The sequence below is a fragment of the Manacus candei genome, unplaced genomic scaffold, assembly GCF_025592945.1.
Source record: "Manacus candei isolate 608988 ecotype Guabito, Panama unplaced genomic scaffold, ASM2559294v1 h1tg000049l, whole genome shotgun sequence".
Lineage (NCBI taxonomy): Eukaryota > Metazoa > Chordata > Aves > Passeriformes > Pipridae > Manacus > Manacus candei.
The window spans coordinates 6936273-6954266 of record NW_026138097.1 but is presented as its reverse complement, the minus strand read 5'-3'; the positions used below and the strand labels follow the sequence as shown (position 1 = coordinate 6954266).

The 17994-nt window shown below is 36.1% G+C and overlaps 1 protein-coding gene across 2 annotated transcripts in view; it reads left to right on the top strand.

Annotated features, from left to right (window-relative positions):
* CTDP1 (CTD phosphatase subunit 1) overlaps positions 1-17994 on the top strand; it is a 100378-nt gene that overhangs the window by 55381 nt on the left and 27003 nt on the right. The window contains exon 12 of one of the 2 annotated variants that reach the window (XM_051798880.1): positions 12074-12252. In XM_051798880.1, the coding sequence (XP_051654840.1) occupies positions 12074-12252 (179 nt within the window). Of the gene's footprint in view, positions 1-12073; positions 12253-17994 lie in introns of those variants that run through there. The other variant, XM_051798881.1, reaches the window with a different exon arrangement.

Below are 17994 nucleotides of genomic sequence, written 5' to 3'. Positions count from 1 at the left end.
TATTGAGGACTGTATATAGCTGTCATACCATGACACAGAGATCATATCAGAACCTGCATAGTATTCATCACCTTAATATTGAGCTTGTTGTAGAAACTGACCACTCTTCAGCTGCTAGGCTTATTTTTCACAGTGTTTTGGATTGTTTTTCATTTTTTTTCCCCCTTAACTGCTTCCATGCCTAATTCTGGCTATTGAGTAGGCTAGGTATGCAGGACACTTCCACATACGCAGTGCTCATATTTCTATACTACTTCACTTAAAAGCTGCATGCTTGCCTGTGCAGAGTCTGTTTGCAGTCCCATTGTCCAGTTCGGTAGAAACCCTTTCAGAACTGCCATGTCTTCACTGTCATCCCTAAATTTCTCATAAAACCGGTTCAGAAATAGTTTTCTCCATTGCTCATTATTTGAGGTGGCTTTGTTAGCTTGAACACATCGATAAGTGTCTCTTGGCTCTTGTGATAATGAAACCGAACTAATTGGGCTTACTGAAGAGGGGAAGTTCATGACAACTGAATAATGCTTCATGAAGCCAGCTGATGTCTGGCAATGCTAAGTTAAAATTAGCAAGTCATGGCAGATTCAAGCTGGCTCACCCCTCTTAGAGTAGATTTCTTCATGGTATGAGTGAATAAATCTATACTGCACACAGCATATGTTTATATAGCAGTGGTTTTGAGCTAGCAAGCCCTGCTGTATCCCAGTTACTCTACATGGCGGTAGTTTTTCCTCTGCAGCTGTGATACCTGCAGAAAGCTTACACTTGCAGGTAAACAAAAGCAGTTTTTGCCAGTCTTTTGTTCTCACCATAGTGTTTTCAATTTCCCTTAGACTGTGACTTCTGAACAGCTTCCTATCATGCTGAACAAGAAGTTCAGGAGTTCAACCTCTGAAATGGAAAAAAAATCTTATTTTTCTCTGAAATATGTATGTAGCAATGAATATTCAGTCTCTCTAAGCAAAAGATATGCTCTCAGTTAACTTGGGATGGTGAAACCTAGCACTGTGCTAAGAGGCTTATTAAAACATCTAATAACAAGGATTCATTGAGAGAAAGCTTTGAAACAGTTGAGGTGCTAAAAAACGGAGGGGTTGTGTGCATATTGTGTGTATCAGAAATTTTCTGTGCTTGTATATATATTCTTTTTAGGGTGAGGATTACTTGAGTTCTTGTATCTATTCAAGTGAAGTCCACAGTTGTGACTTATTCTACGAAGGCAATGTTTTCTGATCATGACACTGTACAGTAAGACACTGCATTTTTAGTTGCAGCATTTCAGAAGTTTACTGTTTGTCTCTGAGCTGAAGCACATTAGAGCTTCAGATGTAGTCTAAATCTGTAATTCAGGTTGAAATGATTGAAAATTAGTTCAAATCAAGCTCCTTCCTGCTCTTGGAATTTCTCATTTTAATGGAATAATCAAATGGGTTAAGCCCTAAATGCTTCTCAGAAGTTTTGAAGGATAATGTGCTAAGTGTACTTGCAGGTTGGCTGCAGTATTGACTAATGCCTTTGGGGATGACTTGAAAGAGAATATGTAGATTAGTGTCCTAGTGCTTTTTTCATAAAAGCTGTCTGTTTCTGTTTAGAAATGCAGGCTGAAAAAACCTGTATCACTTCTTATATTTTAAAAAAAAAAAAAATTATTTTAAAACTCTTTCCACCAGTTCAGCAGGTATTTCCAGATAAAGTAGTGAATATGTGTTCAGAGCTGTCCCATCCTATTTTAAAAGCCATTTGGACAGACAACAAGCTGCAGTGATGAAGGAAACCTGTCCACACCTCTTCAAAGCTGCCTCTGTGTGTCAGAAAGAAACTAAATCAGCTGGGCCAGAGTGGGAGTGAGCTTTAGCAGTAAATGACACTTTATTCTAATTTGTTACCTGGGAATCCCATTGCTTACTAGGTTTGGGCCATCAATATACTATCCTCTATAAAATGCTCATGAAGGTAAATGCTACAATAGATGTGTTGAGCATCCATAAATTTTTTTCTTTTGTGTTTTATAAGTGGAACTTCATGACAGTAGATGCTTTTAAGAGGGCATTTGTAAATATTTTAATCAAAAAATTATTGTAAAATGAGGTTTATGTCCAAAGGAAGCTTGCCCTGAGGTAATGATTAAGAAGCAATACAAGTAGACTAAGTATTCCTATGCTAAGTAATTTTTACACAGATTTATGTTTTATAACATAAATAATATAAAACCAAATTAGGAGCTCAGAAATTTTTTTAATTCCATGATACTAACATACTGATATCATGCTGCCCTTAGCAGTTCATTAGCATCTTCCTACAGATGTCTCCCCTTGGCAGTGAGATGTCAGAAAAGATCACTCAGAGCCTGGGCTCTGTGCCTTCCCAAATTGCCATGTGTCATTTTTAATAGTGTGTTAAGATTTGTAACCTAATATGTCAATGGTATTTTGTGGCAGTATTTAAACAACTTGTGCAGGTGTTCTTTCATTAGCAAATTAGATTAATTGATGTTGAAAAAAATCTAGATTGTGCATGTCTCTTGCTAAATCTCTAGGAATAAGAAGAAAGTTATGACAACTTCTGGCAAAACTGTGCCTCAGTTAATAGCCACACTGACAGTTCTTAGTCTTGCAAAATTCTAAGACAAGCTGTTCCTTGCTGCATTTTAGCAAAATATATTTTACTTCAAGTATAAAAAATAACTTTGAGAACAAAAAGTATGATACTGCCTTGTTTTAGAACAAGGTTGAGCAGTACTACTGTAGACTGTTATGAATTTTTAACCTGTTGCTATAAAGATTTACAAGGTGAGAGCTGTGCTAATGCATGCATGCAGCAAGCTGAAATCCCTGAATTGTAAACCTGTGTTAAACAAAAAGGTAATAGTTATTTACCAGTCTTTACTCGTCTTTACTATTTACTAGTCTTTACCAGCCTTTGTTAGCTAGGAAAAATTAGTGATGTTAGTCTTTGTTCATTTTGCACACCTGAAATGTAATTTCTCTGCATTGAAATTCATCAAAGGTGTATTAGAATTTTTTCTGTGCTCCTTTTCCTTCCCTCGGAGTTTCTGTACCTTAGTATTCTATTTGTATAGCATCAACAGACTCTTTGGGTATTTGGGTCTCTGGATATTTAGATAGTGTTTATCTCTACAAAAAGTGTGCAACAGAATTTGAGTGCAACAGGCTGTTATCTGGGGATTCGCTCACTGCCTTCTTTAAGGTGAAGGTTTGCCTGAGGTGAAATCAGGACACTTAGTAATGTGTAGCACTTGAACTTGAGCATGCACCTTGAGTTTCTGTTCCGTTTCAGGTTTTTTTGGTTTTGTTTTCTGAGATTTGCAGGTATTTCTAACAGAACTTTTCCAAGCCGTTGTTCAGTTTCTTGTTGCAGTCTTCCACTACTCGAGTTGTGGCTACACATTTAATAGAGGTGCTTATCCAAAGTCTATTTCCAGCAGTTTATTCCTGCTATCACGTACTTTTATGATATGTGTGTTAGTGTAGACATAAACTGAAGTGGAACAGGAAAGTGGTTCAGCTAAGTAAATAACCCAGCTTAAAAAAGTAGTTGAAAGTAACTGCTTTCAACTGATGTTGCATCAGTCTAGCAGCAAGGTGTTTAAAGTATCAATCCTTCTGCCTCCTTGCTTCTGTTCATCTGGCAAGACCAGGAAACCATGTAGTTAAATTTAAACCTACTTATTTGTTGAAGGTATACTAGCTCATGTTTCTGTTTGATGATGGGTGGTGTTACACAGGGGAGGGAAGAAGCCTTTGGATAAATCTAAGTAAGTTCATTTTCCCTTTTGTTGCTCAGTTTTTGTCATGTAATTTCAATGTTCCTATCCTGGCTCTCTGAGAAAAAGCAAATTAGAAGCTTTGAATTTGTGAAAATAAGGCTAAATTCCAGCATGCAACTTTCTCCCTATTTTTTTTTAATTCATAGTCTTGATGTCTTTATTGCCATTATCATTAAAGTACCAGCTCTTCAGAGATCAGAAATGAATATTTAAAGTTTAGTGGTTGATTGTCTATCCTAATAGAAAAAGCCGTGCTATATTAAAACTCGTGCTTAGAGCCCCACCAAGATCCAAACTAGTGTGTTTTCTTAAAAAAAATGCACTCTTTCAATCTCATGGCAACTCATTTAATGATGGTGACAAGAGTTTAGCATCTGTCAACAACAGCATGAGAGTTTAAAAGGACAGAGGCGAACCATTCCCAAAGGTGGGGCAGGAGGCAGCAGACACAAATTGCAACGTGGATTACTTTGACTGCGTATAATGAAAAAATCTTTTCATCTCAAGGGTAATCAAACTTTGGAACAGGTTTCCCAGAGTGGTCTTAGATCTTCATATTTGAAGATACTCAAACCACTCCTGGACAAAGCTTTGAGTAACCTTATAGAACTGGTCTGGCTTCAAGCAAGGAAGTGGATCAGGTGACCTTCAGAAGCCCCTTCCAGCTTAAATTATTCTGTGATTCTAGGTGTTTACAGACTAATTGAGTTATCCCATCAGGTTTTTTTTAAAAAAGGATGGGATAATTAAAACAGTAAAAGCAAAATTAATATTCTGCATAGTGAAAATGCTGAGCACTCAAATGGTTTCCATTTCATTCAAGCTTGCAAGTATTGAACGTGTTTACTAGACAAATCCCGTGATTTTTCAGCAAGGAAACGGGTACTGAAGAATGTGTAGCTCGTGATTGAGTATATAAATGTATAGCTTTTTTTTTTATCAACTTTTGTTTCAGCAGAATGCATTTTAATTTATATGTAGTCATCCAGGACATAAAAGACAATCTCTAAATAAATTATATGTGAAATAAATTTCATAGAAGGTTTTTTCCTAAGGCTTGGTAATATTCCTTAAACTGTTTACAGCAATTGTTTTCCAAGCTATCAAAGTAGGTATAACAACACTGCCAGACTTTATATCCCAACCTAAAGCATGTGTTTATCAAAATCAGGATAGTACAGAGATAGTTTTCAGTGTGTGCATATTTAAATAGAGGAAAAATAGGGAATTTTTTTAATTATGAACGAGACTAGGTTTTTGTTACACTTCTGGTTTTCCTGATTTATCACCTGCCCAGATGAGCCAGTGGTAATTGTGATAGAGAACAGTGAAAAATGCATTTGAAGTGTTTGAGACAAAGGGGCATTGAAGAACGTGCATAAATGCATATTATGTTACTGTAAAAGTCAGAAATTTGAAAGGAGGAGAAATGCTCTAATGCCAGAGAAAAATAATAGATGAAACAGAATGTGAAAGGCAAGTTCTTCTGAGGTTACTCGGAAGAAATGGGACTAAGTTACATCACACATTCTCCCTTAAATTTTACGTACTGAGGGACAACTTAACCTAATTCAGGCAGTTTGTCCTTCCGGTGACATCTTTGTATAAGAAAATGTTTTGTTTTAAAGTAACTTAAATTCAGCCCAAATCTCTTAATACAGACTATGTATATTGTAGGAAAGTTTGTATGCATGCATTATGTCACATCATCACCTCTTAAAAGCATGCTAAAATACCTTCTAGCTTTTTTGAAGACATGTATGGTAGTATCTTGCTCCTCAGCTAGCTGTATCTAAGTATCTGGGTAGTAAAAATATATGTAAAAAAGCTTTTCAATTCATTGAGGAAAAAATGAAAAGTTTTCATATACAGAAGAAAAAATTAGGCTTAAAGGTAAGTTAAAAATTATTAGACTTCTCCATATTTGGAAAAAAACGTTCATGATCTCAAACTATGGGGGTTCTTTTCAGTCCAGTAAGGTCATGGTGCAGCCCATAGTTGTTCATAGCTATGAAAGTGACCTGAGAAGCAGTTTGCTGCTGAGGAGGCAGTATTCTGTTCCCCCTTGTCAGCAGAGGATTGCTCCCATGCAAAGAACCTCAGGACAAACCTTTTCCAACTACTTGTTTTTTGTCTTACCTAAAGCCAGAACTTTTCATAAGTAATGGTCAGTAACAGACTAAAAACACATTCTTTCTTTGAAGGGTGGCCGTAGATCATCCTCTTACGCGCTGGCCTTTAACTTATGTAGTTGGAGCCTTTTCTGGAATTTTAGCATGGATATTTTCAGCAGTCTAAGTTGAAGAATCATTGCATTTAGCAGCCAGAGCTCTTATTTCTGCTAGGCTATCTTTATTTTAGAAATGCTGCAACCAGAGAAGCAGAGAGCTCCATACTTGCTGCCTCCAGTGGGCTCAGGCTCTCTCTCCTTTCCATCCCAGTCATAAGCTCGTGTACAGACAAGGCAGAGTTGAAATGCTGTCCTTGTTTTTCAGTGACTCCCATCAAGTCTATCCTCCTGGATGGGTGAACAACTGTATTCCGGCCATAGGTATTGTGGTAATTTTTACTTTATCTTGGATTTCACCATTTAAAAAAATTACAGTGTAGATTTACAGGTCTATTACTATTTAATGACCTTTTGGCAGAGGATTTCTTTTGAAAACAGAATAAAGGAAAGAAGATTAGAGTTTTGGATGGCTTTATAATCGGATAAAGCCATAGCTTCTAGGCTGCAGCAATGTCACTGACTCAGGAAGACTCTGGAGAAATCATGTATTGTCTCCCTTGAAATGTTTTCTTGTTAGAGACTTTGAATTAAGAAATTGTTGTGAATCTTACAATTAGTAACTTTTAGTCCATGTGAATTTAATTGATATTTCACAAATTGGTAGTTAGGAATGGGCTTTTTTTCTAGTTCCAATATCAGTAAGTGTTACTGATTTAATTGAAAATGGCAATTCTCATTATACTAATAATCATAAAATCATAGAATGGTTTGGGTTGGAAGGACTTAAAGATCATCTAAATCCAACCTCCCTGCCGTGGGCAGAGACACCTTTCACTAGACCAGGATACTCAAAGCCCCATCCAGTCTGGCCTTGAACGCTTCCAGGGATGGTATATCCACAACTTCCCCGGGCAACCAGTTTCAGTGTTTCACCACCCTTACAATAAAGAATATCTTCCTGGTATGTAATCTAAATCTATCCTGCTTCAGCTTAAAGCTATTCCCCCTTGTCCTATAATAATGTTCATGTTTTAGAAGGACTGCCTACCTACAGTCCTTAAGTCAGCACTTGAGGCATCCTAATTACCAAGAATTACCTCACATTTCTTTTAGCAGTTTCAAGTTCTGGCCATAGAACTTCTTGATGTTCTTAAGAATGGTTATGAATTTTCTACTCAAATCTAGGAATTTTTTTCTAGGTGGGAAATTCAAAGTTACTCAGAACTTTTCAATGGCATTCTTTGAAGAATGAGGTCTCAATCATGAGCAATGATACAGGATTGTTATTAGTGTTGCATTTTAGTAATCTCTAAGTGACATTTCATTCTAGTCAAAGTATTAACTGCAGTAGTAAAACTCAAATGTAGTGAATTGTACGGCTGTAGTCACAATTACCGTACCTTTTCATTTCCAAAAGTTAAGTGGTCAAATGAATACAGGCAATGTGTTTGGTTTTCTTTCCTGCAATATCTGCCTTTTTGGAGCACGCTCTATTGCCCAGGGCTACAATTAAAATATGTGCAGGAGTTGTAGCCAGTGCTGTCAGCAGTGTTGTGAACTCCAGCTATTGGGGCTGTATTGCCACTGCTCATTTCCCAGCAGGGTCTCAGTCCAGCCTTCAGGAACTGCAGTGGGAGCTCCTCTAAGTAACTTGCACATGGTGGTTTTTAAATTGCCGTTTTTCAAATTTGGGTGTAGGAACTATGCTCAGCATAGAGCTAAGACTTAAAGCTTTTTCTTCTCACATAATTGCTTTTCATCCTAAAACTGGTAGGTCATTACCAAGAGCTGCTAATATTTCTATGTGCAGTTTGATAACAGTAGATGAAAACAATTCCAGACCACGAGTGCCAGGAAGCACAAGTTACAGGTTTGGTTTTGTTCTCGTTCCAAAGGCCTGATTTTCAGTATAACTCAGAAATCTGTTTACTACCTAAACTGAAGAGAGCTGTACATGGTTAATCCCCCTTCACAGAGGAAAAAGGCAATTACCTCCCACTCAAAAATATACCACAAGAAAAGCAAGATGTATATCATATAATCTATATAATATTTATATATAAACTTTTACCTTACACTTACAGTTTGAGATATGTATTAAAAGAAATCTGTATTGGTCGCGTTTATTGATGTAGGTATATCATCCAGAATAGGAACACTGAGAGTCAAACTTACTCAGGTAATTGAAAGAGCATTAAAGGAAATGCAGTGCAGAAAAAGCTAGTGAAATTTGAATTCATGCACAAAACACTTGTTTGTCTTTTTTAGTCTTGTATTTGTTTGCAGAGCATCCATTTACTCACTAATTGGATGGAGCTGGTGGTCTGCTGGCTTTTATGTTTAATAACTGCTAAGAGAGCATCATGGTCCCTGGCACGGAACACAGCAGCATTTTAAAGTATCTCTAAAGAGTATGGTGAGGTAACACTGTGTTTTACATGAAGATACCTGTAATTACTGGTGTACTTGAGTGTACATCTGATTTTCATTTTTAAGTTATTTTTTATTACTTTATATGCTGTGGGGGGAATATAAGGTATTGAAATATAGAAACCTTTTGGTGCATTCAGATGGCAGATTATATTAGTTTTTGCGAGTTCGTCCTAAGATGCAATGTATTCAACACAATCTCAAATACATGCTCAGGACATGCAGGTTTCATGCTGAAATGGAGCTGATTTTTAACTGTGCTTACTGTCAATACCAGTTTAATTGTTTACATTGCTAACAATGAACAGTCATTTTGTGGCAGTAGAAACATACCTAAAGAACTCTTTGTAAATACTTGGGGTTTTTTTTCTGATTTTCCCTTAATTTAAGTGATCAGTGGGAGCAAAGGTCATTTTGGAAAGACTGTGGAGGGGGCAGAAATGTGTGTATCTTCTGTGCAGAACTGGAGCACAAAATTTACAGCTGTTTATGAAACCTATTCCTTTTTGTAGAATTTTCTGTAATTCCAGTAAAGAATTGTTTCAGACTGTTGTACCACTTTTAAGAGAGATCACTGAAGTAGTGTTGTCCTGTTGCTAAGGTAGCTTCTCAGTTCTATTAAAACTTGGATTTTAAAGTACTTGCTAGTTGAAAAACAAGAATTGAAATTTATTCACGCCTCCTTTCTTTTTCTAATATGCCATTTGCATTACTGCTTATGTAATTGCTACTTCCAAAAACCTTAAGGCATCACTGTAGGTTTCTGTCATATCCATAAATACTATACCAAAATATTGCCAAAATCTTTATAACAAATTGAGGTTGCTCATGACGGTTTCTTTTTTGGCATTTTCTTGGAGTCTGGATTCATTTTGAATGTTTAAACTCAACTTCTGGAGTAAAAACATTTTCCAGCTGATCTGGTTTGTTAATACTACAGAAGGCTTTGACTTTCTTTTTAACAAAGCTTTAAGTACTTTTCAGCTTGCAATCAGAGAATGAGACTGAAAATCTCATTGCTCTTTGGTCTTTGTGCTTTGTCAGCTGAGGACTTTTTGTGGCTTTTATAATTGGCTGTTTAAAAGAATTGTCGGGCTTTTCATTCTCTTGCTGAATGGAACAATTTTGTCATTTTTAAGAGATGAATCATTATTTTTCATTGTTAATCATTCTTGCTGGATTATAAAAGTCTTTATTTTAAAGATGGCTGCTATGGTAGTGTTTAAGCAGTAAACATCCCCTTGCTCTATCTTATCAGTAAGATTTGGTGTTAGCTGGCATTTTCTTGTGAAGTGTTATATGTTCCATTTTACTAATTGTATAAAATCATATAAGCTGAAGTTGCAGTTGGTGCTTGGTACATCAGCATCTGTCGTGTTCTGAACAAGATTAAGTTTCCTTGTTCTTTGAAGTTTAAATAAATGAATTAGTTAGATAGATGCCTAGATAGATAGTTGGCGCTTAGATGTTAATGCACTTTTTTTACCTATTAATTTTTTCAAGTGCGAAGGGCTTAAATCTCACTGCCGTAATGAAAACATGGTTTGTTTTTCATTTCTTTTGAAAATTATGGAAGATGAAGATGTAATACTTGTATTTTTCAGCACATTTGCAATTTGGTCAATAATTAGGCAGAATCTGTGTATTGGGTGCCTTTCTAGTTAAAGTAGTTTGTAAGGACCATTCCACACTGTTTGCATATGCAATGATTTTCAAAATTTGCCATATTTCTGTGATTTATACATGCATTTTATATGCCCTTTCAGAGAAATGGAACATATATGTGTACAACTAACTCAGTAATTCTAATACTAAATGGTAATTCAGAGTTCAAATGGATAGTTGTCATTGTGCAGAGTGAAAGAAAAACAGACATGGCAATAACTAGACTGCTAATCTGTCAAAACTTCACACAAAGTAGATTTTAAAAGACTATAAAACTTAAGTATGAGAGAAGCATTTGTAACACTCAATGTCTATCAGCCTAACTTTGTCCTTTGAAAAACTTAACATATTTAGTAGAGAGAATGTAGTTTTAAACATAAGACTATCCGAAAAAGTATTGCTTTTGAAATGAAACAGTGTAATTTTAAAGACTTGCTGGAAAGGAGTTGTTAGAGCTGTAGATCTGTGCTGCCACTGGGCTGTCAATTGCTGACCGTGTTGGCTACCTTGAGTGTCTCCTACCAAAACTATACAGGGAACATCTCCCTGCCATCCTGTCCCAAACTGTAATACTTAAACACTTGAGACTTCTTCTGTGCATATGACAACTTCTGCTCATAGGAAAAACATTTTTTGACCAATGTAATTTGATTTGACATAATAATTCCTACAGTTTCTACCTGAAACTGTCATCTGTGTTTAGATGCACTAAGCTGGTATGTGGTTCCATTTTTATTATGCTTTCTTTGCAGCTTTCACAGTGAAAGAGTTGGGCATTGGACAGCAATGTTTCAGATAGTGAATATGTACCAAAACAAGGGCAAATAGAAGAACAGCTTAAACTGTAGATCTAAGAATCTTGCAAGTTACTTTTCATTTTGTGTAGAAATCATTCCAGACAAGGATAATATAGCCTGGATTTTTAAATCCAGTACTAGCTTGAGTTGTAGAACTCTGAAACAAATAGATATTTGAAGAAATAGTTTTTCACAAGTATACCTTGTAATGAGTTTGATAAACAGAGGGCAACTTTTGACTCTTGGTCCATGTTCATATGCAGAGTTTTTCTTCTTGATAAAGCAGGTGAGGATTACTGAGAACAGAGTAATTGTGAAGCAAATTTTAACTTATGCTGAGATAAGATGCTTCTAAGAAAAATTCTTAAATATCAGTAGAGAAATACTCACACATAGCTTGTTTCCCTGTCTTCTGCCATTCACAGCAATAGAGAGACAGTGGGAACTTCACCTGTGTTTTCTCGTGGTTTTGTCTCTTTCTGAAGGTTGAATGCTAACTCAAAGAGAATATAACCTTTTGAAGCTCATCAGGGTGGCTCATGAGTCAGAACAAATTTGTATGTTTTTAGAGGATTATCAAATCTTATGCTAACTTTTCAGAAGCAAAGGCCAAACAATTATTTAACTAAATATGTAAACCTTTTGCTAGATTTGCCCTTATTAATTAGCAGAAGCAGACAATCTGTTTAAAATGGGGTTTGTGCATTGTTTCATTTATACTATGTTATTTATGAATAGACTTCTTTAAAGTTATATATGCATCAAGGAATACCTGTAAATGTAAGAATACTTACTAGAGATTTTAATATGCCCAAATGATTCTATATGTTATGATAATATAAAATTTATGTAATAGAAAACATGCATCAATATGTTAACAATAGTATAAAACATTGTCTCTTTAATTTCAAAAGACAGCACTCCTTTTATAATAGTTTCTTGTGTGACTATATCATGTATGTGTATAGATGTATTTGTCTTAAGCTAAGCATAAACTGAATATATTCAATTTGAACAGAATATTGCCAGAGTTGTTACAAGGGGAAGGCCAAGGAAAGTTGAAGCATATTCTTGATGATTATATTAAAGAGCAACCCAATTATTATGAAAGATTGATACAGAGTAGTTTGTTAGAAGATACACTGACTCTCTACTCTTTGGCAGGTGGATGACATCTTAGGAGAAGGCAGTGATGAAAGTGATAGCGAAAAAAAAAAGCCAGAAGAGGAAGGTGAAAAACCTCAAACTAGTGCAACAGAGACTCTAGGAAGGAAAACAGATCAGAGACCTGGATCATCGTCATCATCATCAAGTGAAAGAAGCTTAACAGGCAGTATACCCAGGTATGAATTTTTCAAATATAAGAAGCAGCATTAATGTTTTGTTGTGTTTAGGCACTATTCAGCATGCTTTTCGACAGTCCAATCTGTCATTAACCTCTGTATGTAAGTAACATTTTCTCGTAAGTCTGAAATTGTCATGCTTATTTCTGCAATGTTTTGGGATTGATTTAAGGAAGTCATCTCAGTAAATGTCTGTTGAGAACCAGCCTGTTCAGAAAGAACTGAAGTCTACTCAACTGTGCTTTTAAAGTAGTCTTGATCCTGTGTCAGATATAGGACTGTGTCCTCTGCAGTGTTACTTTAAGTAAAATAAAGTGTTGTTTTGGGAAGCTATGGTTTTTTTCATCCTGAATTTTTTAGATACTTTTATATGGGTTATTGATAACAATGAGGTTCTTAAAATGCTTCTCTACTCAGAAAGAAATTTAAACTTGCTAGTCTCTTCTTCAAAATTGATTTTAGTATCCCAGCATTGACTGTTGAATGATGTCTGTCAACCAATTTGCTAGTGAACTAGAACTTAATATAAGTAAGTGCTTCTTTTAATAATGTTAATGAATGGTTCTGAATTTACAGCCTGTTACTAGTTTTCAAGCCTAACAATTTAGAATAAGATGAAGATTATAGCATTTTTAATTTAGAATTGCTGGAGTCATCATCCCATAGTACAAGGTGCTGAAAGTGCAAACATGACTCAGATGTGTGTTTTATTCCTTTCTGCTCTCTAACCGAACTCTGTTCCCAGCCGTAAGAATTTAAACTCTGATAGTTTTTCCTTAATGAGGTTTATATAAGTAGTAGGACTTAAGCGACTTATTTACATTATTTTAACTTTTCTGAGCTTTGTTCTAGCACACAAAGCAGGTATGAGAAAAACTGCAAAAACTGCGACAGAATGCTGTATATAAAGATTTATGAGGAGATTTTGATTGGGGTAGCAATGTTTCTGTGTGTCAGGGGTTTATTGGAGAAGGAGCTACATGGGAAGCTTGCACAGCCTTTTACTTTATTGTCAGTCTTTCTGATGATTGTTCTTTAGAAAAAGTCAATCTAAAGATATGAGAATTTAATTTGTCTCAAATGGATAGAAGAAAAATTCTCTCCTAAATAAAGGTTGGAAGAGGAAGCAAGCAGGTGATGAGTGTTTTTAGAATGTAATTTGAAGCAACGAGTCATGGTGGTGGCATGTCACTGTTAATTCATGACAATATTACTGTCATGTTTCATTGTGTAGAAAATACATCAATTTCTAAAAACCAAAGGAAAAAAGAATCCTGTTAAGGAATATTGATAAATACTATTCTCTATGTATGGGGTAAAAAGATAATTACAAATGTACTTACTCTAACTTGTATTCTATATACAGGACAGATTGTAAGTAAGCTTGGCAATACTTCTTCACTCAGAAGCTATGTAGACACAGTAGTGTTATTCCTGGGATAAAGTCTTTGAGCAGCTTCTTAAGTAACTTTTCTATTTTTGACCTCTTAAGAGTTTCCTTGTCAGTTTGTTAAATTGCATTCAGGATTGAGCCTGAATGACATGCTGGTTCAGATGCTAACCCAGTGTCTACTAGGCAGGAAATTCTGCTTGATAAGAAAGGAGCCAGTCATCCCAATTACATTTGAAGTTTGAAGCTTTAAATTGATGTTTTCATGGTCAGTCAGTGTTGTATCTGCTACAGAGATACCATACAGGAAGGGTAATGTAACAGTCTCTGAAAAACAAAAGATGAACAAGAGAAAAACAGTCCAGATACAATCCAGTACTCCTCTGTTCTGGCTCAGCTCATTCCTAGCAGAGATGAGGTCTGCAGAGGCTGTAGGTTTCTGGTAAGCATTGTTCTGTTGTACCTCTCCAGTAGTTAGTGACACTGGAACCACAGCACTTATAAGACAAAATCTAGCACTTAAATTTAATGTTAGTCTTCAGTCTTGATATCTACAGAATACCTTGATCATTTCTCTGATTGGGACCACTTTTGAAGCTCTCAAGCATGGAGGAAAAAAGTAATCTTTGGGAAAACTTATAGCTACTAGGGGAGGGAAAATGCAGTATTTTTCTGTGGTAGTTTAGTCTAGGCCTTCCTTGGTGACCAGTTTGTAACCAAGGAAGGGCCCAGATTTACCCAGTATTCCCTACGATTTTTACATATGCCAGACTATAAGAAGAAAGGAGGAGGGGCCTTCACTCTCTTTCCTTCCGGCGGCTTGGAGGTGCAGGTTCCCTGCTGTTGAGTCTGCCGTGCTGGGGAGCGAGGCCTGGTTAGGCCTTGCCGACCTTGGGAGGCAGAGGTTGCCGGCGATCGTTCCAGCGTGACTTTCTGTTGTCCCAAGGAGAGTAGTGAGATATTCTTTTCCTAATTCTTTTAGTTGCTAGATCTTGGGCTATCGATTGTGTATATTTTATTTTGGTTTTGTTCCTTTTTTCCCTTCCCCCTCCCCTTTCCCTTCTGAAATTGTGTATATATATTTCAATTGTATATAACTGTAATATAAGTGTAAATATACTTATATATATTGCTTTAGCTGTCTCTCTCTTGTTTTGGTTCTCTTGGTTGTTTTTTTTTTTTCTTTTCCCTTGGTTCAGGAGGCAGGCGGAGTTTTTGTGGTGAGGTTTGGAGATTTGGCAGGGAGCCAACTTCAAACCATATCATTTTCCTACATCCTTTGCTAGTTGATAATCAAGGAAAATTGAACTCAGAGCCTCAGAAGTCCCTCAACTGTCTTTTCTGTGCCCATTTACTAGACTTTTAAAAACAACAGTGATATTTTAATTCCCAAGTGTTTTCTTTCAAATATAATACAACATGTAAGGAGTGACTTCCTTATAACAGTCACTCCTCTAGAAGACAGAAATGATAGTTTTCCTTTCTTCTTAGTGACAGAAAAGGCTGCTGCAAACTCCTGTGCAAAGTTTTGTTGATGACATCTTTCATTCTAATTGAACCAGTACATTCACTGTCACTGTAACTTTATTCCAGTTCTCAGTCTGTAGACACTCTGTTTTGAGAATCTTGGGACTTAAGTTTTTACAGCTCAGTGCTTCCCAGGCTGTCAGACTTACATTTGTTGTAGTCTGGGATTTTTTTCGAAAACAATTTCAGTGACAAACTATCCAAAACATACTAAGGAACTAACTGGTATATGGCCAAAGGCTTGTTGAAAGTACCTTTAATAGCCAACAGCACATCTCAAATATGGCTGATGAATTAATTGTAGAAATTCAAGCATTCTTCCAAAGAATGATGGTTCATCTATTTTCTTACCCAAACAACTCATTGCATTGTTTCACAAGTAAAGTTGTAGTGTTACACTGTATATTCTTCCAGAATTCCCGTCTAGGTGATGTGAGTATACTGTTGTTTTGATATAGAAAAGCTGAAGATCTAAATTCAGAGTTATTGATGGTTTAAACTCATCCTTTCCTGCTTCCTGGATCATTTGTTGCATCAGCATCATAAAGTAATCTGTCTGTTAAAGAGCTTCTGTGTAAAGTCACCCTAGAAAAATACATTGTATGAAGTTAATTTTAAGAATTAAATCTTTCATTAGCTCCTTTCCCTTGGAGTAGATTTTATTTAAGGGGACGCTCAGTGATGGCTAACTGCAAAATGAAAGGGGGTCAAAATTTCTGTATGTGGTCAGTGCTTGGATGTTCCAGAAAACATTAGCCTTGATTCCAGAGTGAACAAAAAAAAAAAAGTAAAGAATTATTTGCTGTTTCAGATAATTGGAAAATTTTGTCTGAAGAAAATTGAACTTTATTTTACTCTCATTGATATAGCTTCTCCCGAGTAATCGCTTCAGAGTTTGAATCTCTGTGATATGGGGTCATTCTAAACTACTTATGTTTCTGGAGCATTAGAGTTTTGCCATGTGTAATAGTGAGGCACTTCTGAAAATCTCCCGTTCAGACTCCCTCTATAAGAACAGGAGATTATTACTGTTGAAATTGGCCAGAACTGGAGTATCAGCTCATTTCTAGAACTGCACCATGGTTTTGGCTGTGGGCCTGCCATGCCAGTGGCTGTGGGATTACAGATGAAAATGTCTCCTTTTAAAGACTGTGTTCCCTCAAAGCTTATTATCTTTGTGTTGCAGAGGCAGCATTTCAGTTAAGCGTTGGTGAATTAGGTTGAATCTTGCAGCCTTGGTTAAGGGGTTTAAGATCTCTGCATAGAGTTAAGATTGCTGGAAAACTACAGGAAGCAAATACATCCCATTTATTGATTTTGGCAATGGTATCATGAATCCCAAATCAATCAAAGTATGTTTGATAGGAGCAGCAGCTCATTGTTGTTCCTTAATGTAATTTGGTAAATAAATGTAGTTTTCCTACTCAAATATTGCATTTTAATGAGCATCTCCCTCCATTTTAGTGAGATCCAGTATGTCTCCTTAACAAAGGAGGAAACCCACTCAGCCTTTGAAGAGAACGTATAATTATTGACTAGGGAAAAAAACAGACCTAAACTCTAAAAAATTAGAGATCCTTGTCAGGTAACCATCTCCTCTCCCAGTTGTGGGAAAGGCTGGTTTGCCCTAAGAATTTGCAGTGATAAGTGATATTTGTCAGCTTGAAGGTGCTTCCCTGGAAATCACTTTTCTTAAGGTGGAGCAAGTAAAGGAAGCTCAATATAGATGATGTGATATCTCCAATTTTATAAATTATTGCACTTATGAAGATTCAAGTCTATTTCACAGAGAGCAGCCCAAATTTGTCTCTCACGATTCATCTAGTTCCTGTAAGTTCAATCTAATTCAACATTCCAAATTAAACATCTGGGAGAAGAAAACATGCTTCAGGTAATAACGCAATGTGGTTCATATTTTTTTACATAACAGAACAAAATTCTGACTGGATTTTTTTGCAAGGTTGCCACAATTCCTTTTTTCTTGTGTTTAAAACTTATACAGGGAGTAAAACACCTGGACTGGTCCGTGTATTTCAAGTCTGTACAGTACTCTTGTGAAGAGTTTAAAAGGCTATTTAAAGGGGTATTTTGAGGCGTTAAGAACTGAAACTACCACTGACTTCATTTTTCTCAAAACTATTGATTGCATTCAACTTCCAAAGTGGAAATTTTTGTTCTTTCCGCATGGCACAAATTTTTCTTGTTACAACAACTGTTTTCATAGCTGGAGCAAGTTAGGAGTATGTTTAAATCACTGAATTTCTTTACATTTCTGACAGTTTGGAAGCAAATGGGCTCCTTGATGTAGTCCACATAAGCAATTAAAAAATTACTGCAGTTTCAGTTAGGTTTTTTCCCAGAAGCAATTGTGAAACTCTCCAGACTGAAGTCCATGATCAGCTTCTAAAGACAAGCACTCCTGTTGGCAGCACATCTTGCTGTTTTCACATGAGCCGGCTGTTCTGCAAAATTTTAATGTCATTTCTGTTTGGAAGTGATTTTGATGAAGACTCTAAAATGGAAGAGGACTCTGGGCATGCAAAGCATAATTTGCTTCTGTACTTAAATATCATTTTTGAATTAGAGTCTACTGTAAACATTAAGTTTTCATTTAGGAATGGTTTTACTTGAAAGCTGTTGTGTTACCCAAAATTTCCACATGAGAAAATCAATACTGGGATAATAAAAGCTTTTTTAAGCCATTTTAATTAATGTTTTTTCCTCTAAAAGTGATTTTTTTTTTAAATGTGTCTAGTCCCAAGTATTCTGCCCTCTGTACTGTGTTGAATGAACAAGTTCCTTTCACTGTTTGCCAGCTAGAAAAG